This window comes from Polyergus mexicanus, unplaced genomic scaffold (genome assembly GCF_030449975.1).
Source record: "Polyergus mexicanus isolate NDT 795.1 unplaced genomic scaffold, iyPolMexi1.0 SCAF_6, whole genome shotgun sequence".
Classification (NCBI taxonomy): domain Eukaryota; kingdom Metazoa; phylum Arthropoda; class Insecta; order Hymenoptera; family Formicidae; genus Polyergus; species Polyergus mexicanus.
In genome coordinates, this window is record NW_027223326.1 from 1825935 (window position 1) to 1853445 (window position 27511).

At 35.7% G+C, this 27511-nt stretch overlaps 2 protein-coding genes across 23 annotated transcripts in view; one reads left to right on the top strand and one right to left on the bottom strand.

Moving 5' to 3' along the window:
• The first annotated feature begins 1174 nt into the window (after nt 1-1174).
• On the top strand, nt 1175-10392 carry Cyt-b5-r (Cytochrome b5-related). Of its 4 annotated transcripts, none has more exons than XM_070296967.1 (6): nt 1175-1394; nt 4708-4952; nt 5940-6207; nt 6561-6852; nt 7192-7407; nt 8657-10392. In XM_070296967.1, the coding sequence occupies exons 2-6, from the start codon at nt 4731-4733 to the stop codon at nt 8931-8933; spliced, it is 1275 nt and encodes a 424-aa protein (XP_070153068.1). In that variant the 5' UTR covers nt 1175-1394; nt 4708-4730; the 3' UTR covers nt 8934-10392. The 4 variants fall into 4 exon arrangements, with proteins under 4 accessions (XP_070153068.1, XP_070153066.1, XP_070153067.1 ...); XM_070296965.1 differs by lacking the exon at nt 1175-1394 and adding an exon at nt 3459-3591; XM_070296966.1 differs by lacking the exon at nt 1175-1394 and adding an exon at nt 3502-3607.
• Nucleotides 9466-27511, bottom strand: part of Mhc (myosin heavy chain) — a 52696-nt gene continuing 34650 nt past the window's right edge. For 18 of the 19 annotated variants that reach the window (XM_070296919.1, XM_070296938.1, XM_070296935.1 and 15 more), the window contains exons 16-26: nt 23757-23966; nt 18654-19027; nt 18165-18393; nt 17475-17758; nt 16275-16353; nt 15060-15789; nt 14507-14868; nt 13983-14378; nt 13539-13883; nt 13018-13266; nt 9466-10416 (exon numbers count right to left, since the gene is read on the bottom strand). In XM_070296919.1, the coding sequence (XP_070153020.1) occupies nt 10333-10416; nt 13018-13266; nt 13539-13883; nt 13983-14378; nt 14507-14868; nt 15060-15789; nt 16275-16353; nt 17475-17758; nt 18165-18393; nt 18654-19027; nt 23757-23966 (3342 nt within the window). In that variant the 3' untranslated portion in view covers nt 9466-10332. Of the gene's footprint in view, nt 10417-12058; nt 12125-13017; nt 13267-13538; nt 13884-13982; nt 14379-14506; nt 14869-15059; nt 15790-16274; nt 16354-17474; nt 17759-18164; nt 18394-18653; nt 19028-23756; nt 23967-27511 lie in introns of all 19 variants that reach the window. The other variant, XM_070296937.1, reaches the window with a different exon arrangement.

The following is a 27511-nucleotide window of genomic DNA, read 5'->3' on the forward strand; positions in this document are numbered from 1 at the left end:
ATAAGAAAGTATTTTTTCATTGAGTACTTTTTGAGTTATTTTATATTTTAATCTGACATCTTTTGATATAAAAAATTAAATATCTCTAGAAATAGTTAGTTTTTGATAATCTTACCGTAATACTTTTATGTACAGAATAATAAGACAAATTAATTAGTGCCAAAAAAAATAAATGATTGTTTAAAAAAATACATTGTAAATAATTTTCTTAAAAACAATTTTTTTTTTTTTTATACTAATTGATTTGTCTCATTATTCTGTATATAGAAGTATTACGGTAAAATTATCGAAAACTGAATATTTTACGGGTATCAATTTAATATGTTTTCTTTAAGAATGGAAAATAAGAACATACGATAAAATTGTAAAAGCGTTTGCTCGATAAAACACACATAATAATATAATATAATTTGATGTTTTACTTATATTACACAGGTCTGCATAATTTTATATTTTTTCTACGGTTTGGAAAAAACAGAGTTCTATAATTTTTTGTGCGCTGAATCCAAATCCGCAAGGCAAAATGGCCTATCGTGTCAGGTTTTCGGGGAGAAAAACGGGGGGTTAAAACTCTGAAAAAAGTTTTTTTACAATTTTTGAAAATTTGCAGCAGACAAATACGATGTGCAAGAGATTTCAGACAGGGCTTAAATGAAAGTTTGAACATCGTACCTTAATATAAAAATATTGAATCTTTTACCATCGAACCTCAGCACTTTGTTTTTAGGTGCAATCGCACTGTATCAAGTAAAACGATTGCCCCATGCAGCCCGATTGCAAAATCGTTGCAAGCAGTAAAAATTTTAATCATAAATTCAATACACGAGGTTAAAAGTGCTTCATGGCACTAAAAATGTTTTCTTTTCACCTGTTGAAAAAAAATCTTAATTTTTTTTTTTTTTTTTTTTTTTGTTTTATCTTATGAGTACATAATTTTACTCACTTTTGATCTCATGATTTGGATTCAGCGTGGACAGAGAACTATATATAGGAAACTATTTATTTCTTTTTCCAGACCACAAAATTATGCAGATCTGTTTTAATTATTGCTTTATATCAATTGCTGATTAAGCTGTCGGGGTTAAAGATCAACGTGTGATTCTTCGGCTCCTATTGGCGATCGAAGTGCACATGTGAATATTACAAATATTATATTTTCTGATAGCGATTAAAACAGTTTCCGTCAGTCTTTCGAAAGAATCCACAAAATTAGCATCGCTATCGCGAGTCATTGCTTCTGGATAGTGAAATCGTTCGTTGCTATAATTTAAGCGATTTAATATTTTGTGCTGTGCTGTTGTAAGGCGAAAGAAAAACGATCGACGCAGTTGATACTTGAGTAGAACGCAAATTTTCCTGCATCATCTCGTTAATAAGTTTTTTGTTTCGTTTGCGTAAGTGTTTCTTATTTGATTATTATAAAGAGGCGACATGTTATATCTGATATGCAACGCGAGCTGAAGATATCCGTTGTACATTATAACAAACATAAAATAATACTGGAAAATAGACATTAAATAAATAATTTATCGCATTTTGTTATTTTAAACTTTATTATATAATATATTTCACAATAATTGAGAGAGAGAAAATAGATTTTCAAAATATATTTAATGTAGAGTTTCATCTGTATGTGATATATTTAATGATATATTTGTAGTCGAATTTTTCTTTTAGGAAAAATATGTTTGATAGAAAAGTTTCATTATAGCTTTTATAACGAAATTTGTCATATTTGCGGTAACAAGTTGTTATTTTTCAAATTAAATAAGTATTAGAAATGGCAAAAATGATGATAATATTGGGTTGAGTAAAAAGTCATTGCGTATTTTTTGTATGTTTTTCAAAGTCATTTATTTATATAAAGAACAAAGATCAATCAATGATATATTTTCCGTTTTGTTCGATGATCTTTTGTCATCTTTCGGTGAGCTTCATAATTCCCCGTTCGTAGAAGGACCTGTCTTTATTGGCGAAAAACTGAACAAGGTGCTGATTTACCGCCTCATCTGAATTTAACGTTATTCCACGCAAGGAGTTTTGAAGAGAGCGAAACAAGTGGAAGTCTGACGGTGCAAGGTCAGGCGAGTATGCTGGGTGGGGCAACACATCCCATCCAAGCTCCAATAATTTTTGACGGATCGCCAAAGATGTGTGTGGTCTCGCGTTGTCGTGATGGAACACAACTCCTTTACGATTGACGAGCTCCGGACGTTTCTGGATGACAGATTCGTTCAAACTGTCCAATTGCCGACAGTACACATCCGAATTGATTGTTCGGTTCCTTGGTAGGAGCTCAAAAAACACCACACTCTTCCAATCCCACCACACTGAGAGCATAACCTTCCTCTGATGAAGTTCTGCTTTTGAAGTCGTTTGAGGCGAATCATCACGTCGGGACCAAGACCGTTTGCGTTCCACATTGTTGTAAACAATCCATTTCTCATCACCAATTATCATTCGTTTCAAAAAAGGATCGTTTTCTTCACGTTTCATGAGCATATCGCAGATGTTTATACGCGCCGTCAAATGAACTTCTTTGAGTTCATGAGGAATCTAAATATCGAGCTTGCTTACGTATCCCAGCTTCTTTAGATGGACGTGAATACTTTTTTGATTGATCTTCAATGTTTCTGCAATCTCTCGTGTTGTGTAACGTGGGATTGACTTGATCAATGCCTTTATTTTGTCGTCATCAACCTCTTTGGGCCTTCCTGACCGAGGAGCATCTTTGAGATCAAAATCACCAGCTCGGAATTTCTTGAACCAGTTTTGGCACTGACGTTCTTGTAGAGCATCGTCACCGTAAACTTTACGCAAGTTTTCACAAGCTTGACGCGCGTTCTTCCCTTTACGGAAGTAAAACAGTAAAATATGGCGAAAATGCACAGTTTGATCTTTCATCTTCAACTTGTTGTAAAATCTCCAAAACTCAACCAAATCGCTCAATTTTTTTTTAGAATGAAGCTTAAACCGTCAGCTGTTAAACGATATATGACAAACATATATGTGAATGACTCTAGTACTGTCAAAACTGAACTAATGCCATCTGTTGCAAAAATACGCAATGACTTTTTACTCAACCCAATAGTATCATGTATATGTTATCAGAAGAAAAGCTTATTTATAATTTACAATTAAAATAATAATTATTAGCTTATATATATTTATAATTTAAAGTTACAAGTCAGTAAGAATTTATTTCATTGTATTGTTGGCCATTAAATAATAATAATAATAAAGAAATAAATGATGCGGCCATTATATTGTATTTAAACGTGACGCATCCATTGCTCCCAGAGTCAAACGAAGTTTCGTATTCGTGCTATCAAACACGATATCATTATCAATGACAAATGTCGTTTACCGAGAGAAATACACGCGTGTGAGAGAACACTTCTTCGTTTATTATTCAGTGTCCCCTCCACAGTATGTATCTCGATACCTTGCATAGATCGTGCTATGTAACCGGATTATTGAAGGATAAAACGAGAAAAAGAATCATTTACTCAATCCAATGATCAGATAGCGTGCGCGTCTGAAACATGGATACGTTAAAATCGAATGGATATATCGTCGATGGGTTCCATGGTGAATAAAATACATGGTGATAAACGCGTTTTTTGTTATCGCGCATAAGTGTGTGCAAGTGTACGGAAGAAATAAAAAAATAAAATAACTTGTTACATCAACTGTCGATCTGTGAAAAATTGCTATGTGACAGCAGATAGTTGGGATAGTTACGCGTTATTCTGATATCTTATACAATGATACTCATTGATCAATAGTCATTAATTAGTCATTAAATTAATAATTGTTATCTTTATATGACTTTTTATATATCATTTATATATATTTGTATATGATTTTTTTAAAGTAAGATATATAGCAATTATTAAATAACCTGATTTTTAATTATCAGAAACGCATTATTCTTAAATTATAAGAGTTATTTGAGAGTATTAAAATATTCAAACTCTAAATATTTAAAAACATGTTCCGACAGTCGTAAATATCTATCAACGTCATACGAATTATCATTCCACAACTGGTTATATATAATAAAAGACGATAACAAACACGCTCCACTTATCGGTATAATTCTTACATACATATAATGTGCCTACATATTATGGAATTTATATGCAAATTTATCTTATCGATAAATGTTGCGAAAAGACACTTCACTTTGATTGTCCAGTGACGTATATTATAGTGGATATAATCCTGAATCGTATGTACTTTCACAATCACGATACGGATTCTTATATGATCCATATAGTTTCTGAGAGACGTCACTTTAAAACATTACATTTTTATTTCTGATTATTCAGTTTTTCAAATTGTGTGTTATTTATCCCTTTTTGTTTATGTACATTATTTTTTTAATATGATTAATATGATACTGCATTATCATTATCAGATTTTACTTATTTCTATCAATTCTTAAACAGCTTTTGACATGAAACTATAAAAGTTTTTAAATAGAAAGAAAAGCTTGTATTTTATTGTTTTACTTTATTGCAAAGTATATGCGTAGGCTGGGAAAGAGATCTGCTTTACGAATTAAAAGAATTTATGTAGAAGATATTTATGTAGATTTATGTAGATTTATGTAGATTTATAGAGTTCGATTTCTTGAAACATGGACTTCAATAACAAATCGACAGATCCGCCTTATCAAATCTTTTCGTGTGTTCTGTGTAGACGAGATTAAGAAAACCTTCAATATGTCAAAAACCAGTACGGTCCCCGGATTGATTTACCTGCCAGCGAGAGAGAACAGAACTGCGGCTCATTTTCTGGAGGCTAGAAGAAAAATCGACGGTGCGGAGGGATTGTGGAGGATCGAGAATAAACTCTACGATCTAGAGGCTTTCGCGAATTCGCATCCAGGTGGTGCAGAATGGATTCGGCTCACAAAAGGAACCGACATCACCGAGTTGTTTCAGGTATCGAGTCAAAGGCAAAATTATTCATCTTAAAACGGTATCATTGTAATATACAGGCTGTCCCATTTTAAAGGATCCACTCAAATATCTCAGAAACACTGCGTTCAATCGAAAAATGTTTCAAACAAAAGTTATGTAGCTTCAAGGGGGCCATAAGATGATGACAATGATTTGACCTTGGAAAATCATTTGAAGGTCATGTGAAGGTCAACTTTAAAATCTTAAATAGAAACTCCCATTTTTTATTTAGTATTCTTATAGCTGACATCGAGAGCTTTCCAAAACACTATAATAAAGTATTTCTTCATTAAGTACTTTTTGAGTTATTTTATTTTTTATATCAAAATATGTCAGATTAAAATATAAAATAACTCAAAAAGTACTTAATGAAAAAATACTTTATTATAGTGTTTTGGAAAGCCCTCGATGTCAGCTACAAGAATACTAAATAAAAAATGGGGGTTTCCATTTAAGACTTTAAAGTTGACCTTCACATGACCTTCAAATGATTTTCCAAGGTCAAATCACTGTCACCATCTTATGGCTCCCTTGAAGCCACATAACTTTTGTTTGAAACATTTTTCGATTTAACACAGTGTTTCTGAGATATTTGAGTGGGTCCTTTAAAATGGGACACCCTGTATGTTAATATAATAAAATCTTAAATTAAATTGATTTAATTTCAAGATGTATTGTTTCTTTTAATATATTAATTGTTATGATTAAATAAATTTAATTTGATTTTGTTTATTTTTATAATAAGAAGAATCGTGTTTGTTAGAATATTTTTCTCTCTCCAAAAATAAAGGTATAGATTTTTTTCTGTTCTTTCTTAATATTAAGTATGTATATAAATTTAATTCAATTTTTGTATTCTATCTTTATAATTATTTTTAATTTATTTTCATTATAATTTGTAATATTTTTCGAGAAAAATCTGCGATTTGTTGTGTTTTCAATTAAAATTCCCTTATTAAAACGTCGTAGAGTCACCACATCACCGACAAGGCCGAGCGGCTACTGCCGAAATTCTACATTCGTGAAGCCGCGACACAGCGATCTGTGCCATTGACCTTTTTATCGGACGGCTTCTATCGTACATTCAAGAGACGCGCTTTCGATGCCTTGAAGAGCGTCAATTTTCATCGGCCGTCAACGACGACGAATCTCATCACCGACTCCTTGGCGGCCATGACTTTCGCACTGAGTCTCACGGCCGCTTCCGCCAATTCTTACGCTATTGTTGTTTTTGCTAGTGAGCATTCTCGAATTTATAAATAAACGAAATATAATTAAGAACATTTATTTATGAAGGAGTAACGTAATAATTAATAAGAGCATCCTCGAAGTCATAAATAAACAAAATAAGATTACATTCGTTTGTAAAGTAGTAACGTAATAATAAAATTTAATAAGAGCATCTAAGTATATAAATAATCAAATATTAAAATAATTTTCAACTTTATAAATGTAAATATATACATAATATATATATAAATTTTAGTGTAATAATATAGTGTTATTTTTTTCTGATATTAATTTTTCTGATTATTATTAAATGCGAATATATTAATCTTGATCAAATTAATTATGTGACGATAATTTTAGGCATTTTTCTGACATGGACGACCGTTGCTGCGCACAATTACTTCCATATGAGAGACAACTTTCGCATGTATTACTTCGATCTCAGTATGCTATCCTCGAAGAATTGGCGTATCACGCACATAATGAGCCACCATATGTATACTAATACTTTATGGGATTATGAAATTTACGTGGTGGAACCGTTTCTTCAATGGATCCCACGTAAGGATAAATCCTACTTCGCGGGTATCATAAGCAAGATCATCAGTCCTATCGTCTGGATGTTATTGTTTCTTTCGGAAGGCTTGAAACGGTAATAGTTAATTTCACATTCGTTCGTTAAAATTAAAAAAAAAAAAAAATTAATCTATATCTCTTCAAATCTAGATTTTAAGTTCTACATTAAATTTTTTTTTCTTTTTTTTCAATATTTTGATTCTTATTAAGAATTCACATAATTTCAATTTCATTATATGATTGTTGTTATTAATTGTTAAATATATATTTTTATCATTTTTATATATAGAAATTTTTTCTTGAATTTCAAATATGCATGTACTTGCGATATTTTTTGATACCAAGAACTCGTTCGACAAAATTTCAATTTTGTTTACGATCTCGATATTGTAATAAAGGTTTTAATCGTTTCTAGATACTACTTAGTATTCAAGGAATATGGAGTCTTTGAATTTCGCGATTTCGTGCCGTTTCTGCTGCCTTTATCGATGAGTTTGCTAGCGCCCAAAGTTCTCGTCGCATTCAAGCTGTGGCTGATAATGCTGCTAATCAGTAGCGCTCTGTTTGGTTTGATTGGCTTCAACGCGGCTCATCATCATCCCGATATTTTCCACGACGGTGATATCTACAGGTTACACATTGATTGTGTTTTGCTACTTTAAATTATCGAATCGTTCTGATAATTGATCTTACATTGCTCTTCTCCCATTAATAACTAATAATAATACAATAATAAGCTTTTCTTTTATATTTTTAGTTTCTGCATATATGGTAGATTTAATATTTAGTTTCTATATACAGATTTAATATTTAGTTTCAATTAAAAAAATTTTGATTATAACTAATTTTAATTTTGACATTATACAGGGTGTCCAATTTTAAAGGACCCACTCAAATATCTCAGAAACACTGTGTTAAATCGAAAAATGTTTCAGACAAAAGTTGTGTGGCTTCAAGGGAGCCATAAGATGGTGACAATGATTTGACCTTGGAAAATCATTTGAAGGTCTTGTGAAGGTCAACTTTAAAATCTTAAACGGAAACCCCCATTTTTTATTTAGTATTCTTGTAGCTGACATCGAGAGCTTTCCAAAACGCTATAATAAAGTATTTTTTCATTAAGCACTTTTTGAGTTATTTTATATTTTAATCTGACATATTTTGATATAAAAAATTAAATATCTCGTAAAATATTTAGTTTTTGATAATCTTACCGTAATACTTCTATGTACAGAATAATGAGACAAATCAATTAGTATAAAAAAAAATTGTTTTTAAGAAAATTATTTACAATGTATTTTTTCAAACAATTATTTGTTTTTTTTTGACACTAATTAATTTGTCTTATTATTCTGTACATAGAAGTATTACGGTAAAATTATCGAAAACTGAATATTTTACGAAATATTTTATTTTTTATATCAAAATATGTCAGATTAAAATATAAAATAACTCAAAAAGTATTTAATAAAAAAAAATACTTTATTATAGTGTTTTGGAAAGCTCTCGATGTCAGCTACAAGAATACTAAATAAAAAATGTGGATTTCTATTTAAGATTTTAAAGTTGACCTTCACATGACCTTCAAATGATATTCCAAGGTCAAATCATTGTCACCATCTTATGGCCCCCTTGAAGCCACGCAACTTTTGTTTGAAATATTTTTCGATTTAACGCAGTGTTTCTGAGATATTTGAGTGGGTCCTTTAAAATGGGACATCCTGTATAATCCTAATTCTTTTAATTTAAATGTGATCTGACAATAATTTTTTTTTAAATAACAAGATGATTCTCTAGCATCTTTATTATGGATTTCAAATGGTATAATAAAGTATTCATAATTTTTCTATTATAATTGTCATTTTCTTAATATTCTCAAGGAATGATCTGGACTGGGGTTTGCTCGAGATGGACGCGGTACGCGATCGCGAGGTAATCGACGATTCGACCTTCCTGGCGCTCACGAATTTCGGTTCGCATACACTGCATCATCTTCTACCCACTGTGGACCATCACTATCTGCAACTGTGCGTGCCCGCTTTTCTGCAGACGTGCGAGGAATTCGGCCTGAATTCGGACAAATGGACGCAATGGGAGCTTCTTAAGGGACAATTCAGGCAACTCGTGCGAACCGAGACGAAAAAGAATCACAGATAGTGATTCTTATCTTCGACACGAGACAGTCAATTAAATTTTGTAAATTTCTTATATAAAAATTTCCAATACATTGTTTCGTCAATAGTTTTTGACATAAACATGGTTGAATAATAATAACTAGTAGTAAACTAAAATTGAATTTTTTTTTTTAAGTAACGTAAATCAATGAAAGATTTTATAAATCAAGAGATTAAATTTTTTTTAAATTGAATTAAAATTTAATCTAAATTTAATACGCGGAAAAAATATATTAATTTAAATATAAATAGACAAAGATTTCTCTATTTCGAAAACCAAAAGAATTTGAGAGAAGATATAATATCTGCTCGCTAGAGATCAAAAATTATTTTTCGCTATTGTTTCGTATTGCTGTAAATTATATTGTACGAAAAATTAACTCGACAATTAAATCGACATTAAACAATCTCTTTGAATTTATAATGCAATATGCTACGAACTCTTATCTCTATTGATTTCAAATTTTATTTTCACGATGGAGTAATCTGGCATATATATGTATGTATAAGCGAGATGATTTAATTCTTATCTTTATTTATTGCTTATTTACTTTAATAAATACATACTTCGTCTCTCTTTATAAATTATAATTAATTTTATAGGATACGATATCATTTGGATGACATATGTAATGATACACGCTGTTGATTGATTGAACGTTTTCCGCGATCCGCTTCGTTCGCGTTTCTTCTCGCGAATATATATATAGTATTTTTAGTTTTTCTTATTTACGTTCAATACTTTTGCTTATTACGTTGTGCATCTCGCGAGGGCGTAAATGTTTATATGTGTATTTATCGCTCTGTTATTTTTTTCCCCTTTATTTATCTCTGTGTATGTGTGTATGCATGTACGTAAATATTAATATATCTCTCGCTGGCTCTCGCCCTCTCATCGTCCGCTCGCATTGTCCTCTCGCTCGATATCTCTCTTGCTCTCCCACTCACTCTCTCTCTCTATCTCTCTCTCTCCCTCGACCGTCAGCTGGCGTGGTGAAGCAACACCCTCTCGCGCGTCCTCGCATCTTCCTTCGATCTTCTCGAGTTAGCGTTAATTTTGTATTGCCCTTCTATCCAATTGATCGATCGCATAAAAATTATTGTCGAGAAAGATGACGCGAATTCATTATCTTCGAATGATGATCGCTCAATGATGGTTGCGAGATGACGATGCCGTTGAGAGCTCCGATCGAGTTCGTTGCATATATTCGTTCGATGATAGACTCGATGAGGATGATGATGTTCGTCTTCTTCCATCTCCTTTTATCCTTCCTCTTATTCTTCGGATGTTTGAGTTTTCTATTGTTAAAATTTTGTTCCTTTTTTTTTTCTTTTTCTTTTTGATTTATAATATTATTTGCGCGAATTCCTCGGAAGGAGCTTTACAGTTCACCATCGGGCTGCAGGTCGAAGCGTGGCGGGAATGCGGAACCATCAAATAGGGGTTTGATCGCATGTCGGTGTGGCTGAAAGGAGACAGACAACATTAATCTCTCGTGAATTATAAATAACTATAAATATACAGCAGTGTGTTTGCGGATTTAAACAAATATAAAATTCTTCACGGATTTAGAAAACATTGATACGGTGATTAAGGTGGCGCCAGGGGGAGGAGACGAGTAACACGTTCTCTGTGTTGTTCCTGCTCGTGACCCAACTTCTTTTTTTTTTTTTTTCCCATCCGAATGCGTCAATAGAATTGTGATGACGTAACGAGGGTCGTGACACCTCTATATTATGCTGACGAATAAACGCAATAGAGAAGAGTACGTGTCTGGTATATCCTTACAAAAGAGATAGATTTATCTCAGACATGTAGCTCTCTCATAATATTAGTTACAATTCTCTTTGTGGAAAATCACGATTTATAGTTGCAGTTCTTGTTAATACTGAACTATTAAAAGCAAAAATCAACAATGATGATGTATATCGATGAGAAAAAGGAAGAAATCTTTCCGGATTGAAAGAAAATAAAATAAACGAAGGCTTTACTCTCTCTCTCTCTCTCTCTCTCTCTCTCTCTCTCTCTCTCAAACTAGAGCAAACATCGTTTCTCATAGATAAAAGAAAATTAAATAAATCACGAAAAGCTTCGAAGAGAGAACGAATGTACAAATATAATCGGTATCGTTTAATTTGAGTAAAATACAGGAGTATAAAACTCCTCCGGGGATTATATTTCCATGAGAATCATCCACGTGAAATTTCGTGACTGATGATTTTCTGCGATGAATTATAGTGAAGCTCAAAAAAATGCGCTAAACACTACTAGGCCAGAGATTGAAACCGGTGTAATACAATTTTACGCCATATTAAAAATTAATTGTAAAAACAGCCAATATACATTCGAGAAAATAATACGAGAATAATTCGTAGGTTGATAAATTTATGTCTGTCTTTAATTATTTATTCAACTCCCCCCCCCCCTCTCTCTCTCTCTCTCTTCAACTATCAAAATTTAAATAAAAGGTTTAATAAATAACCAATTAAGAATTTTTTCTCTTATACGTTGATTGATCTCAGAGAGCACTTTTTTAACACGCGATACAAGATTGTATCGGCAGAGGAAAATATTTTTCCGGTTCCAATCGCTACTGATAGAGGTCGGGAAAAATTGCTCTAACGCAGTGATGCCAGAATTGAGACGCGAGCAACATGACTCCGTAGTGGAGGGGATACACACAGGTATCCCCTCCACTACGGAGTCATGTTGCTCGCGTCTCAATTCTGGCATCACTGCTCTAACGTCGTCTATAAATTGACGTTTACTAAATTCGCAAGTGTATACAGGTACAAGAGAGAAGGTACGAGGAGATGCTATACACACGAGTTAATGACGAAGAACAAACTCGGATCCACTTGTGAGAGCGTTATCGGACACACAGATACAAACGTGAGAACTGACGGATGCAGCGGGGGGTGGGGGGGAAGTCAATAATCGCATGTTCCTCTCGCGTTTCGTAAACCCCTGATCCATTCTCTCGTTGTAAACTCTGATCCATTCCCTTTTTAAAAATCTGCGTCTATCTCTATTTCTCTTTTCTACAAGATAATAATCGTCACACACACCTCACGCACGCGTCTCACGACACGTGCACACGGACTTACATGGACCAAGCGTGGCGTGTGTGCGTTTTACTCCAACGCGGAGGGCACCTTACGTTTCTGTTGCGGCTGCACACAGGAACACATAGATCGCTGATTAGACACTATCCGCAATCTATCCCCGTAGCGAACTTTCTTATTCCAATCTTCGAACGAGCGATTTGCGATTTATGTATCGATTTCCCGAACGCGCGATCCATGATATCTAACCTCTTTTCTCGAGATACGATTTACTTTACTTTTATCGTAACGCTTAACCGAAGCCTGATGCGATTTTCGATCTGATAAAATGCCGTATACAGGGTATCTCTAAGACGATTATTTATTTTGGTGAAATTAAAGATATTTAAAAGAATTGTTTTATACATTGGCATAATGGTATGTCCAAAATTATATAATATAAATTCGTATATCTATAAAAGTTCAATTGCTTTGTATGACTTTTTGTTAATTGATCGCTTAGAAATCTGTAGAAACATTGATGGTCGTTTGCTAATAATTAAATTAGATCCATAAAGTAATAATATATATATATATATATATTTTTTTTTTTTTAAATAAATCTATATATTTTTTCATATTTCAAAAGTATTTTTTTATAATTTCTATTATTTCACAAAATAGATAAATCACTTTAGGAAGATCCTGTATTTCATATCTAAGAAATTGCAATATTAAGGAATAAATCGCTCAAGTAGAATCGCAAAATTTATAATTAAAGTTAAAATATAATTAATTTCAAATAAAAAAGTTTAAGAGCATATTTAAGTTGTTTTTTTTTTTTTTCGATAACACTATCGATAAAATTGAAACCAAACGCTACTCGACAAATATTTAATATTATTAGATAAGAAGAAAATTAAAAAAAAAAAGAAGAAGAAGAAGAGATACATATCGCACTTCGATATCGAACGTTGAAGATTCAAGTTCTAAGATGACAATTGAAAGATCTAATAGCTTACCACTGGGCTAAGTCCACGCGCGGCGCTTCCGCCGCGTCCCTTAGTGCGGAACTTGGTGATAGCTTGCTCGGCAAGATCCGCCCTCTCTTCGGCTTCCTCAAGCTCTTGCTGTGCCTTACGGAACTTGGCAAGATTCAACGCGGCGATCTCCTCCGCCTCCTCGATCTGCCTCTTGTACGTCTTGATCTTCTGCTGGAGCTTGTCGACCAGATCCTGCATGCGCTCGTGGTTCTTACGGTCCTCGTCCGCCTGAAAACGAGAACAGCCAACGATTACTTAAGTACCAGTTATAAATTTCGATTGACAAACATGAAATAATACAAAGAGAATCAATAAAAAATTAATAATTTAATAACAAGAATAAGAAACTTAAAATCTTTTGATTATAAAATATTAATTCAGTTCACGTGACCAATAAAGGAGAATACAATCTGCTATTCAAATTATCTCTTTAATTATGAGATATTAATAAGTACAACGCGCAATCAATTCGAGTGTTCATTGACAAGGCGGGACTTTACCTGGAAGCTCAGCTCCTTGATACGGCGCTCGGACTTGCGCAGATTCTTCTGGGCATCCGCGTGTCTCCTTTGCTCGCCGTCGAGCTCGTTCTCCAGCTCGCGCACGCGCTGTTCTAACTTCTGGATGGCCTTCTTGCCGCCCTTGAGGGCGTTTGCCTCGGCCTCGTCCAGGCGCACCTGCAGTTCCTTGATCTGCGTCTCTAGGGCCTTGCGCAGCTTCTCCTGAGTCTGAGCGTGATCTTGCTCGGCGCGCAGCTCGTCCGCCAATCTGGCCGCGTCCACCATGGCCTTCTTCGCCTTCTCCTCTGAGTTCTTCGCCTCGTTCAGCAGCTCGTCTAGATCGGACTAACGGAAAGTGATATATACATAAATGTGCGACCTCCGTGTTTTCTTAAAAAAAAAAAGAAGAAGAAGTTCTATTAAATTATTGTAGAAATTACTCACGTGAAGAGTCTGCAGTTCGGCCTCGAGTTTCCTCTTGGCGCCGGAAATGGAAGCGTTCTGGGCGCTCAGTTCGTTCAGTTGTTCGTGACAGTCGGCGAGCTCTTGCTCGGCCTGGCGACGACCGCGATCTGCCTGTTCGAGGAGAGTGCGGCTCTCCTCGAGCTCGTTCTGCAGGGCATTGGCACGACGCTCCGAGATGCCAAGGAGCTCTCGGGCCTCGTCGCGCGCTCTCTGTTCCTCTTCGAGAGCGGTCTGCACGTCCTTGAGCTGTTGCTGGTATCGCTTGATGTTCTTCTGCGCCTCGGCGTTCGCCTTGTTCGCGTGGTCCAACGCGATCTCTAGCTCGTTGATGTCCGCCTCCAGCTTCTTCTTCATGCGCAGCGCCTCAGCTTTACCCTGAGGATCGAATTTTATTGTAAAATCAGAGAGTCGAGCTTTTGAAAAAAATTTGTTATTTTTATTGTCATTTTTTTATAAGATGGTAAAAATGATATTAAAGCAGATTTTCCGAAAGCGCGACTTACCTTGGCTTCCGCTTCGAGGGAAGCCTGCATGGAGTCGAGGGCGCGTTGATGATTCTTCCTGGTGTTCTCGAATTCCTCCTCCTTCTCCTGGATGCGGCGGTCGATCTCCTGTCTGACCTGGCTGAGCTCGAGTTGGCTGCGTAGCACTTTGTTCTCTTCTTGTTCAAGGGCGGCCTCGGCCTCCTCGAGAGCGGCCTGGAGCTCGTCCTTCTCAGCCTCCAAGCGTTTCCTGGCTTTCTCGATTTCGTGAATGTTGCGACCACCTTCGCCGATCTGGTCTAGCAGGTCCTTCACCTCGTCGGCGAGGTTCTTGTTCTCGCGACGTACCGCCTCCAGTTGTTCCTGACCTTCCTCGTAGGCGCCTAATCAATCGACAATTAATTTTGTAATTATTTAAAATAATAATACATAAATAGCTTAAATAATAAATGCGATTACTAGAAAAATTAAATTTATTTCGAGCTTCGATAAAAAAAAAAAAAAGTAAATTTAACTTGATAGAATCTTTTGACAAGTCCGAAGCGAAAAATCGAAATTCCCCGATTCCTCTCACCTCTGAGCCTGAAGAGCTCGGTGCTGTAGTTGCGACATTCTTTCTGACTGGCGTCAAGCTCGGCAGCGAGATCGTCGACTTTGAGCTTCCATTCTCCGATGATCTTATCGAAGGCCTTCTGTTTCTTCTCAGCGGCGTTGGCGATGGCGGTAGCACGGTCCACTTCGATCTGCAGGTCCTCCACTTCCGTGGACAACCGTTGCTTAGTCTTCTCCAAAGCGATGACCTTCTGATTGAGAGACTCGATTGTCTCCTCTGCCTCGGCAAGCCTGGCTTGCAGCTTCCTCTTTGCCTCTTCGAGTTCTTCAGCCCGAGCAACGCCCTCGGATTCGTACTTGGTACGCCACAGCTGCGCCTCTGCATTAGCCTTGCTGAGTTGACGCTGAAGATCGGCCTTGCCCTCCGCCTCTTCTTCAACCTGCTCGCGGATGTTATCCAGATCGTGTTCCAGGTTGCGGAACTTGCCGAGTAGAGTGGCACGCTCGCGCGACTCCTCGTCCGCGAGCCTCTTCGTATCCTCCAGTTGCGTAGTGAGTGAGATTTTGATCTTCGACAGCTGGCTGACCTGCGATTCGGCCTCCTCCAGTTGACGCAGCAGATCGCTGTTCTCGATCGACAGCTTCTTCTTCGCGGCGTCGAAGTCGTTCAAGGTGCGGTTCACCTCCTCGAGCTTGCCCTGGGTCTCGTTCAGCTGGTGCTGCAGCTGCTTGACGATCTTCTCTTGAGCAGCCTGGTTTTCGAAGAATATTTTAGCGCCCGATCAATCATCGGAATATTGCATATCGAGCTCGCCTTTAGATAGTGTTTTGATTTTGTTAAAGTCACGAGAGCAAAAAGAAACTCTTTAACAAGGAAAAAAACGCTCTGATTTGTCAATGTTCTCTAATATATTCAAAAAATTAATTGAGATAAAGTATGAGAGGAAGATGTCTTTTCGAAAATGTTTTATTTTTTTAATTTTTCAACCGTGATAATATGATGAATAAGACACAAAAGGCAAGCTCGCATTGTTGACACACAAATACGCAAGCGATGCTGAACAAGCGGGAACTATCAACTCACGCATCAGATAAATGATTCATGAATGATCTTGGGAAAAGAAGTAGATCCATATAGATTATTTTTAAATTGTCGTGGCTGCGTCTCTGCACCTAGCAAAAGCTGTTAGTCGCATTAATCCGGATATTATTAACGGGGTCGAGCCCGAAGGCTTACCTTCTCGTTACTCAAGTGATCACAAGACGTGCGCAAGTCGTTGCATTCGCTGTAGTATTGAACCTTCTCCTTCTCAACCCTGACGATCGATACGGAAACAATTGAAGGGATCACAAATGAATGACAATAAGGCGACAATAATTATTTTCGATTCGCATTCCGGAATGCCAGATCAAATTGTCTCATTGCAATTTGCCATAATTTTCTCGTAATAAATATATAACAAAAATATAAGTAATCTGATTGAGATAACAAAAAATGAGTGAAAAAAAAGAATTACAATTTAATTTAATATTTAATTGAATTATGATCGAAAACTTTTATTAATTTAATCCAATTCCGAGAAATTAATTACATATTTGCAAATATTGTATTTGCAATTTTTGACACACAGATATTTGTGTTTAATTAAAAATTAAAGAAATAACAAATTTTTATATTCGTAATATTTATTCGCTTCTTTAAATATCTTTTTATTTGACTTTTATTTAAAGTTTAATATATTTGTGTATGTTTCAATAGACAATATTTAATCCGGCATTCGTACAACACAACATGACAATTCGGGTAACACAAGACATGTCTTTCCAAAATACTTGTATATATCATTCCATTCTGGTAATTACATATATTATATTTTAAACATCGTGAGAATTATCGAGGGGCGTACAGGTAGTTCGAGATTATGTCTGCAAAACTAAACAAGATGCACGCGAGGAACATTCTCGTCATATCTCTTTCTTATTTTCAAATACCTTTTCCCGCGAAACTTGATCCGTGAGAGCGCGCGAACCATTTAGCTCGGCGTGGATGTCATGTCGGCCCTTCTCGGCTCTATCGCAAATATTACGTTAAAGTCCTCCGTTGCCTTGACATTTCTATTGTATTTTTAACGAGAATCTAATAGTCGTTGATATAAAAAAAAATTGAAACTATCGTCTAATCACCGATCCTTCCTAATCGCTTTACGACGCAGCATAAATTTTTCTCAATGAAAATATCCTAAATTTGTCGAGTGTATGAAAAAAGTACAAAAATGTTTCAATTTTCTAATTAATATTATTAAACCGTTTTATATTACCCATCTCTCTACGTCAACTTAAAAAAAAAAAAAAAAAAAAGTTGATACAGACAAAAATGTTTCGAAAATTCTATTATTTTTCTCCACCGAAAGGAAGTGGATCGATCCGATAAACTCACCTAGCCTTGAGTTTGTTGAGGGTGTCGATCTGCTCGCCCATCTCGGCGACGGCATCGTTGTGCTTCTTGCGCAGAATGGCCAGCGAGGATTCATGCTGGATATTGGCCTCTTCAAGATCCCTGCGGAGCTTGCTCAGCTCGGCCTCGCGCTTCTTGTTAAGCTCGATCTGAGCGGAAGTAGCACCGCCGGCCTCCTCCAGGCGTTCACCGAGTTCCTCGAGCTCGCGGGCAAGATCGCTGCGCTGCTTCTCGGCTTTGGCTCGTCCACCGCGTTCTGCCTCGACCTTGAAGAAGAAAATGCTCGGACATTGTTATAATATATCTGCATAATTATGATGATAATGATATATTGTATGATATCATCGTATAAAGGATAACAATAAAAATCTGATTTGTTTTCTAACTAATTTCCAAATTTTTGATTATGAATGTTTTCTCTATTATTTTCAATTGTTTTAAATTTGTAAATAATTTCAAGATTTAGATCTTTTTTTTTTTTTTTTTTGAATTTACAAGAATGAAAAATTTGATTTCATTAGATAATGTCAATTTTAATGAAATCTTTCAAAAATTAATAATTAAAAGACGTGAGCTTGAAAAGATTAAATGATTAAAATATATTTCCTCTTCTTTTTGTTTTCAAGACTAAAAATTTTGGACGGCTATAGAGCACATTTTTCTTGTCCATACCTCTTCCTCGAGTTCTTCAATTCGAGCCTGCAGTTCCTTGATTTGTTTCTGCAGTTTGCCAACAAGGGATTGCTCGTCTTCGAGCTTGGCGGTCAAAGATGAAAGTTCCTTGTCTTTGCGTTGAATAGTCTGTTCGAGTTCCTTCTTATTTCTTTCGAGATCGGCAACGGCTTCCTGTGTGAGTTTCAAATCGCCTTCCACCTTTCTCTTTGCCTTCTCGACGTCGGCGCTATATAAAATTAAATTTCAACAAATTACATAAATATCTTTGTTATCGTTGCAATATTTTTTTGTAATCTTTTCTAGAATTATTTTATATTATATTGTTACGCAAAATTAATTTCGCGCGCGCGCGCGCGTAGAAAATAGATTGTTAATAAATTTTTCTCTCTAGAAAGAGTTAATTAAAAAATTAAAATAAATTATAGCGATTCAAGGATATCCTATAGAGATCTTCGATTATCAAATGCATCGAGAATAATCCCTTACCGTGATTTCTTCTCACGTTCGAGGGAGTCCTCGAGTTCGTCAAGGGTCTGTTCGAGCTTGAGCTTGACTTTGTTAAGGTGGTTGACTTTATCCTCGGCGGCCTGGAGCTCCTCAGCCGTCTTCTGATTCACCTCGCCCTGATTCTTCTTCTCTTTGTTGAGCTTGTTGATAAGCTCATCCTGGTGAGCGATCTCGTCGTTTAGATTCCTTATCTGATGATCTTTCGTCGCTTTGTCTTGTTCGGACTTCTGCAGGTTTAACTCGAGATCTTCGATATCCTTCTTCAAACCGGACACCTCCTGCTCGAGTTTCTTCTTGTTCTGGAAGAGATTGTTCCTCGCATCCTCCTCTTCTTTGAATCTGTCGTTGAGATCCTATACAAGTGAAAAATATCCAAATAAATATCTCGATAATATTTCTTCAAATATTATATTCAAGTGCACTAATTATTATCGAGTATATATACAATATGTATGTATGTATGATTGTATTAAAGTTTTTATCATTATTTCTTTCTCAATATATTCAATTTTACATATTCTGTAAATATCTCATTTTATATTATTTGTCTTTTAATATTTTATTATCGCATCTTTTATTATTTGATATTCTATTTTATTTCTATGCTTATTTTTTTATAGTACAATTTATTATTCTGTTTACATTTTATTATTCCTTTTATTAATATTCCATTAGTGTTTCATTTTATTAATTTCTATTCGTTTTAATATTATTATCATAGATGTGATGTATCTCTTTAAAAAGAGTCTCGGTTGCTTCCGCCGTTTTCCTATAGATGGCTATAGCGGTAAGTAGTGGTCGAAATAAATAGATCATAGACGTCATGCGATAAACTTGGGCATCTGTCAACATAACCCCATAGAAACATTAGTCGATTTGTGTCTGCATCATAAAGTTATTCTCGATTGAAAATGTCAGTTTACGAGCCAAATTCTCGTCATCTGCGGGAGGTTTTAATTTTCTGCTTCAATATGAAGAAATCTGCGGCTGAGGCTCATCGAATGCTCTCAAATACTTATGGTGAAGCCGCTATTAGTGAAAGAACGTGTCGTGAGTGGTTTCAACGCTTCAAGAACGGTGATTTTCACGTCGAAGACCGGCATAGCGGTGGAAGAGAGAGAAAGTTTTCGAAGATGCAGAATTGGAGGCGTTACTTAATGAAGACTCGAGTCAAAGTCAAAAAGAATTGGCACGATCATCGGGAGTGACTCAACAAGCAATTTACAATAAAGCCTCGAATTTCGGGGAAAAAAATGGCGGAAGCAAAGTTGTACACCTAATAGCATTTTATTTATTTATTTATTTATTTTTTTTTTAAGCTGACATAATCTTAAGATTCTTTTTTGCAAAAGAAGTATTTAGGTCGATGACAGATTTACGCATAAAATTTATCTCGCTGGAATACTCTTCGGTGAGCGCCAAGTCCCCTTCATCGAGAACGTCGAACGCATCTCTCTTCCACGCTGCACGGGTTCGCGATTAATTGGCAATGACGTGCAATTGCAGGGCTTACACACATATGAACGCCTAATATTAGTTAATGCGGGGGCAAAGAATATTGGCACGACGTCTCGCTTGGCCAACGCGATGCGATCAATCTCCTCGTTCATCGCGCTTATCTCTTCATCATTCGCCGATTCGGCGAGGTGAGTCTAAATTTATCGAGAGAAAAATTTGGTATTTTTTGCAAGCTTCTGTTTCTTCCGTTTCTTGTGAACGTTTCGAGAAGAAAAATTAAAGAAATTCGAATATAAGGGGAAAAAGAGGAGAGAAGAAAGATACAATATTGTGGAGAAGAAGGAACATGCGTGTCCATCTTGTCAAAAAAAATATTCCAACAAAGGATCAAAACATATATTTTGAGGGTAAGAAGGAAAAAAAAGTTAATAAGTCCGAAAAGAAAGGGAAAGAGAAGAGTCTGCGATATTGAGAGCAGAATTATCTCTTCTCCCATTTAATCTGGTGCAATGTGTCGACCACGTGGGAGATAGAAAAATTGACGCGGATGACACGAACGACTCGTCGACGATGATGAAGAGATCACGGGCTGCATGATATCGTGACGCACGCGCGATGCAAGCGGTAACGGGCGTATAAATACACCCGTACACCTGTTACCTCCTTCATTTTCTCTCATCTCCTCTCTCCAGCGCGCTCTTAAAGTCGCCGCCCACTTTTAATAACCTGGAATCTGGGATCTGCTAAATTTGCTGTACGTGCCCTCTCCTTCCCTCTTCCTCACCCCCCCCCCGCCCGTTTCTTTTCCCCTCTTCCTTCTTCCTGCATCGCCTAACCGTAAATGGTGTCGAACATAACGCGGCGGTAGTCTTCCTCTATGATCGCAAGAGGATCTCTCTCGACGCCGACCAGGTCAATCGCGATGAACTCGATTGCGCGAGCTTTTAATAGGTGGCACGGGCGATATTACTCGTTTAACGAAGTGAAACAGCCACTTTTGACAGTTGTGACAATTTGACAGAATTAAAAGCAAATCGATGAAACAAAAATCACATTTAAAACATTGATAATAATATAACAATAAAAATAAATTGATAAAAATCTAAATAGGATGATAATTAAATAAATCAAAATTAAAAATAAATAAATAGTAAGACGAATACTTGATGATACTACGATATACTCGATAAAATATAATCAATGAATGCACCGGACATTCTCGATACTCTTTTAAAAAAAAAAACTGACAAAAAGATTATTTTATTTCGTTATACGATTTTTTAATAATTCATAGCATAATCAAGCCTAATAATTTATAAATAATTCTATATTTCTATACATATTGTATCTTGATCTGCAAATAACTAAAGTTTCTTCTTTCGTTTATTTTTCGTTTGTTAGTTTTAAAATATTCCACTTTCTTATCTTTACATACCGTCGATTCTTTCATTTTTCTCTAATTTTATCGAGATGGAATATTAAATTGCTCGTTGGAGAACGACGAACGATAAATGTTACGAACCGACGATGGGCAACGGAGGGCTGTGTCGCGATGACAGTCGATGACGGGTCGGTATGGCCGCGTGTCTTAAATGAATGTTTAAGGGGCGCCGTTAAAAATAGTCAGCCTGGAATCCGGCTGGAGAGAAACAGGGGGAAAGAGAGAGAAAATCTGAAACTCTAGTCACGATCGCAACTCGTCTATTTTCTGCGAGCGACGCCTTCAAGAAGTTATGACCTCCTCTCCAGCACGCCTTTGCGTATGCGTGCTTACTATCGGATAAAAATACTGCGTTTCCACGCCGACCACGCGATCGTCCAGAATTTCGGCGTTCTCTCAGCTTCCTCTAACATGTATATTTACAACAAAGAGAAATGGTGAGGAAAATATAAAATTATCGAGCAACGCGCGAAGAAATATTCTCGGGAGGCCGATCCCAAAATCATCATATAAATTATTTAGAAATCGAGCTGTAATTATTGAAGTGACATTTGAGATAACGGATTAATTAAGTCGAAGAAAGAAAAATGAATATTAAATATCTGCCATTGAAAATCGTGCCATTTTATCGTAAATTTCACGATATGTAATAAGAGTAATAAGAGATACAATAAAAAAAATGATTTTTCTCGCTGACCGCATTATCATCATCATCATACTCGAAACTCCATCATTTACTTCCTAGATAACTTTCTGAAGACTAATATTTTTAATCAGTTTCTCTTAATTCTCGACAAAAATAAAATTTTGTCACAAGCGATTTATCGTTTATCGTAAATCCCTCTATTTCGTTAAGAAGATCAAAAATGTTAGGGATGAGTGCCGTTGAAGGATCGCGTTTGCTGAAGTTCCTCGACAAGTGTCGTTTCCGTGGGGAATGTTGAATCATGGAAAGAAGTAATAGAATCGTATAAACACTCACGTGCGTTTTATCGTAATTTTAGCAGCCTCGATATGACCTAATATATTATAAGCGTCGTCCGCATAACCGGATGACGCGTCGCGCTCGGCATGAAGAAAAATAGCGCGTCTGACTAATTCCGCGCCTCCGCTACTTTGTCGCGCCTGCGAAACCATAATCCGCCGCGTAATTTGAGCCGATTTAAAACACTCCCTCCCGCTGACAATTAATGGCGTCCCGATTTAAACCTCGCTCATCTGGAAAAAAAAAATCTCCCCCCCCCCCGATCTTCGTCCTCGAAAAGATCTACGAATTTCAATGGTAAAAATAAACGTGTACAAGTTCTTCTTTTTTGTCAAGTTTCTCGAAATTTCTCAATATCTTTGAAGATCGAAAAAAATTGACAAAAGATAATTTATGAATTTCTTTCCTTATAAAATTTCTTTTTTTATTAATGTTTTTTTTTACACTTTGTTTAATGTTACTAATTAATATTATTGTTTAATATTTTTATTTAATTTGTGAAATTTATTAATTGAATATAATTTAATAGATGCAGTTGAACGAATTATAGTCATCTACGTACGATGATGCCAATTATATGGCTTCTCGCCCTTCGAGACATCAATTTGCTTGCGGCTTGCGCCACTGTGCTAATTATGCCGCTAATTATATTACTTTCTGCCCTTCGCGATTAACCAGCATATAGCTTATACCACTCGCGAGTAGAGTCGAAAATAATATTATAATAATTATATATGCATTATGAACGGTGAGAAAAATATGAGTATTATAAATATAAAAATAAATGCGAATAAAAATATTTTTCATAATCTTTAACATATAATATTATATTATTCTTCTTAAACGAATTAAAATAGTGAAAATTATTTTATTACGTATATGTTATTTTTCATTGTTGAAAATTATGATAATCAGTTACACGAAACTGAAAAGATCATTATAAAGAAATTTCACGCATTTATTATATAAACCCTATATCAATAATTCAAAATATATATCTTTCATTTTTCCATTAAAATTTATTATGACGTGATCAAATCAAAATTTTACGATAATTTTAATAGAATTTTCAAGTTTGCAATTTAGTTATTAAAATCAATAATTTTTGGAGAAGATTTTTAAATTTATTATTGTTAATAAATCTTAATAATAATTTTCCAAAAAATTGCTAATAAATAATAATAATAAATATTCTCACCTGCAGTTGTGACTCGAGATCGGCTTTCTGCGCGGCCAATTTCAAAGACTTCTCCTGATAGTCGGAAAGTGAGCCCTTCTCACCCTCCAGCTGGCGCAACAGATTGGTCTTCTCGGTGAGGAGCTTGGCGTTCTGTTCCTCCAGCTCCTTGCGCAGTTTTTCTTCCTTCTCGAAAGCTTCCTGCGCCTTCTTGGCTCTCTCCTCCAGCGCCTGCAAAGAGGCCATTTTATCTTCGAACTTGCCGCCGTTCATTAACGGACTAGGATTCTCGATCAGCACCGTGTCGCCCATAATCGATCACCCTCGGAGAAATTGACCGAGGAATGCACACGCGATTAAAGTGTATTACACTCGATCTCGATTCCTATTCTCGCGGGGATACGGGAATAGGACGGGGAATGAGGGGGATCTTCGTCGCGCGAGAAGGATCCCCGAGAATAATCGATCGTTCAAACGTCGTGAGAAGCCTCGATTGACGGGGGTGGCTCGACCGCTCGAATAGACGAAAGGAAAATCAGTGCACGAGACTCGGAACCCGAGTCTCTACTTTCGTATCTCGAGGTATCGAGGAAAATCAGGACGCATCTGTGTGTAAAGTATAATGTTGAATGTAAATTTGCGGGGGGCGCGCAGAGAGGGTGAAAGGCTTCTCCCTCTTTGTTCGTCGTCGGGCGGATTTCGCGTAATTTCGTAGGGGTCGGCGCGTGGTCGCGGGTCCAACTGGTCCCGGCATCGATCGAAGCCCAACTTTTCTACCCGTGTCCCTCTACCGTAATCGTTTCCGGCGGCCAGTAAGGAGCGAACAGAGCGACGATCCTGATCGTAGGCGTCCCCACTCCAGTGGCGCTTCGCCACACACATACACACGCGCACACACTGCGTCAAAATATTTATAACCGATCCCACCCCTGAGGGGGAGGGGAAGAGAGCAAGTTACGTCGAGAGGGGGATCGGTCTTGGATGAAATTAGAAGCGATCTCAAAGGACCGCCGCTCTCTCTCTCTCTCTCTCCAGCGGCCAACCCCCTTTTTGGTGGCTCCAGAAGGTGCAAAGTGGATAAGTGGATCACCAAGATATCGTTCGAATATGAGCGAAGATATTGAAAGATATAGTCGAGCGTACTTAGAGACTTGAATTGAAAAGTTCTTTGAATCTATAATAACGTGTTTCAAATTTTATTTCTCACGAGATATGCATATGTCACTTTATTCAGATTCTGTCAAATATCTTTCTAAAAATTAAAACTATATAATATATATATATATATATATATATATATATATATATATATATATATTGTGAAAAATGTACAAAATAATGTAGAAAATGTAACTAATAAAAATAAAAAAATAAAATAATTACGCTTAATAATGCTACAATAAATCATAATAAATAATAGTTAATAATAATGATAATCGATTAATATTAGGTGTACAAATAAGTTTCCGCCGTTTGACAAAAGTTGGCGCCACCAGTAAGTTACGGTTAAAATTGTCAGATGTAAAACGTCCTTATCGTAAGATTGGACATCAGTCAATAACATAACCTTAAAATATTAGTGATTTTTTATCAGTATAATATATTCTTTTGTGTGCGAAAATGTCGAGTTTTGAGCCGAATAAGCGTCATTTGCGGGAACTTTTGATTTACTTCTTCAATTTGAAGAAATCTGCAGCCGAGGCGTATCGATTGCTTGTAGAAGCATATGGTGAGGCTGTCTTAAGTGAGAGAAGTTGCCGTGAGTGGTTTCAAAAGTTTAAGAACGGTGAATTTGACATCGAAGACAAAGAACGTAGCGGAAGGCCGAAAGTGTATGAAGACGCGGAATTGGAAGCATTATTGGATCAAGATTCGTGCCAAAGGCAAGAAAAACTTGCGCTTACATTGGGAGTGACTCAAAACATTAAGTTCCGTTCTTTCACAATAAATGCCCAATTTTTGATAAAAAACGGCGGAAACTTATTTGTACACCTAATAAGATTAAGCGTTTTAATAAAATATTGAGTAAAATTTTGTATTTGATTTTATACTCTTTGATGACTTCAGATTCAATTTTGGATAAAGTTATCGGCATTCATATTATATAGCTATAGAGATAAAAGAATGAATGCACATTTAGACGAAATTAGAAGTGACACAGCATTCCGGAGAAGGCAAAGCAATTGGAAAAATGTGGCGACCCTCCGATATCCTGGGTTTGATCTCTGAAGGAAGAATAATTGTGTAATTCTTTTCGGAGGAACCGTGTCTATTAATAAAGAAGCTGCTCCGGTAACATGATCGAACGTTGATTCACCGCCTTGCTTGCCTTTATTATGCTTCTAATTCGGGAACATGGAGGTATCAGTGAACTGAACTGGAGAACGAAAATGTACACGGACTCCTCTAATCTTCTCGTTAATTCGGGATTATAAAGTCGAAAATATAAACGGTTTGGTAGCGCAACAAAGAGAAGAGGAAGAGGAAAAATCTGAAGGTTGAACAAAATTAGAAGCATCGAAGCTTCAAAAGGGTCGCTTAAAATTTCTTTGCAGATTTTTTGAGATCGGAAACAAAAGGAAATCTTTCGCCATATCTCGCGATATCTAAGATACATATAACACGCTTTGAGATCAAAATTAAATCAGCAAAAAGAATTAATTTTTTAAATAAAAACTAATATTTTAAAACTCAAAAATTCAACGGAATCTATATTAGAGCTAATAAATAAATAAATTTTAATAAATAAATAAGAAAATACGAATTTATGTGTGTAATCATTTTCTAAATTTAATATATATATATATATTAACAGAAGATATAAATTTAAATATAAATACCAGAATATTAATTAAATTTGACATCACTTTTTATCTCTTCTTTTAAAATCAAGTTCAATAAAGTTAACGAACGATAAATATCGCGTGTTTTACAAATATAAATCTATAATAATAAAAAATGTAAAAAAAAAAATGTGTGCTATCGATAAAAATTATGAAAGTGTTACAGAGTAAAACAAATACGTGAAAATAATATCGATTTCGAAGAAATGCCGACTTAAAGCTGCGCAAGAAGGCAAACTGCGAAAACGGAAAGACCAGGAGGCGGATAAATAAACGCGCACGTCTGGAAACTGGAGCCATTACGAGCCGAGCAATAGAAGAAACAAATTCTATGGGCGAATTCGAGCGCAGGATGGTATAGTTAAGCACGAAACTCCGGTCATAAATCATCGTTAAGTCGGAGCTTTATTTTGCCAAGCTCATACGGCCTTCAACGAGTTATCGATTTTCGCAGAACAAACGTTTATCTTTTGCAATACTCTCTCCGAAGTGTAGTGGATGTTAACAACTATTAAAATAATTAAAAAATTCGGAGTAAAAATTGCATAATTTAGGGAGCGAAAGTTTATGATTCGTAAAGTTCACTTAAAGTATTCAAAGGAAACTTTATAAATTATATACTTGAAAAAAAAAAAAAAATCACACAGTTATAATCAAATTAAAATAAATTAAATCAAGACTCTGAGAACTGTATATAAACAATAAAATAAAAACAAAATAGATATTATAGAAACTGAGAATGAGAGAAAATGCGAATAGCATTTACTCTGAATTGCTTAATATTAACGAGGAAATATGTATAAGGAAATACTAAAATCTTTATCATTCGCGTAATCAATCCACAAAATGCTGATCGAGTATCTTACTATATTCACTGCCTTGAAACTTAAAATTACGGAAAATCAATTATATTTGTTAACGAGATATATATCT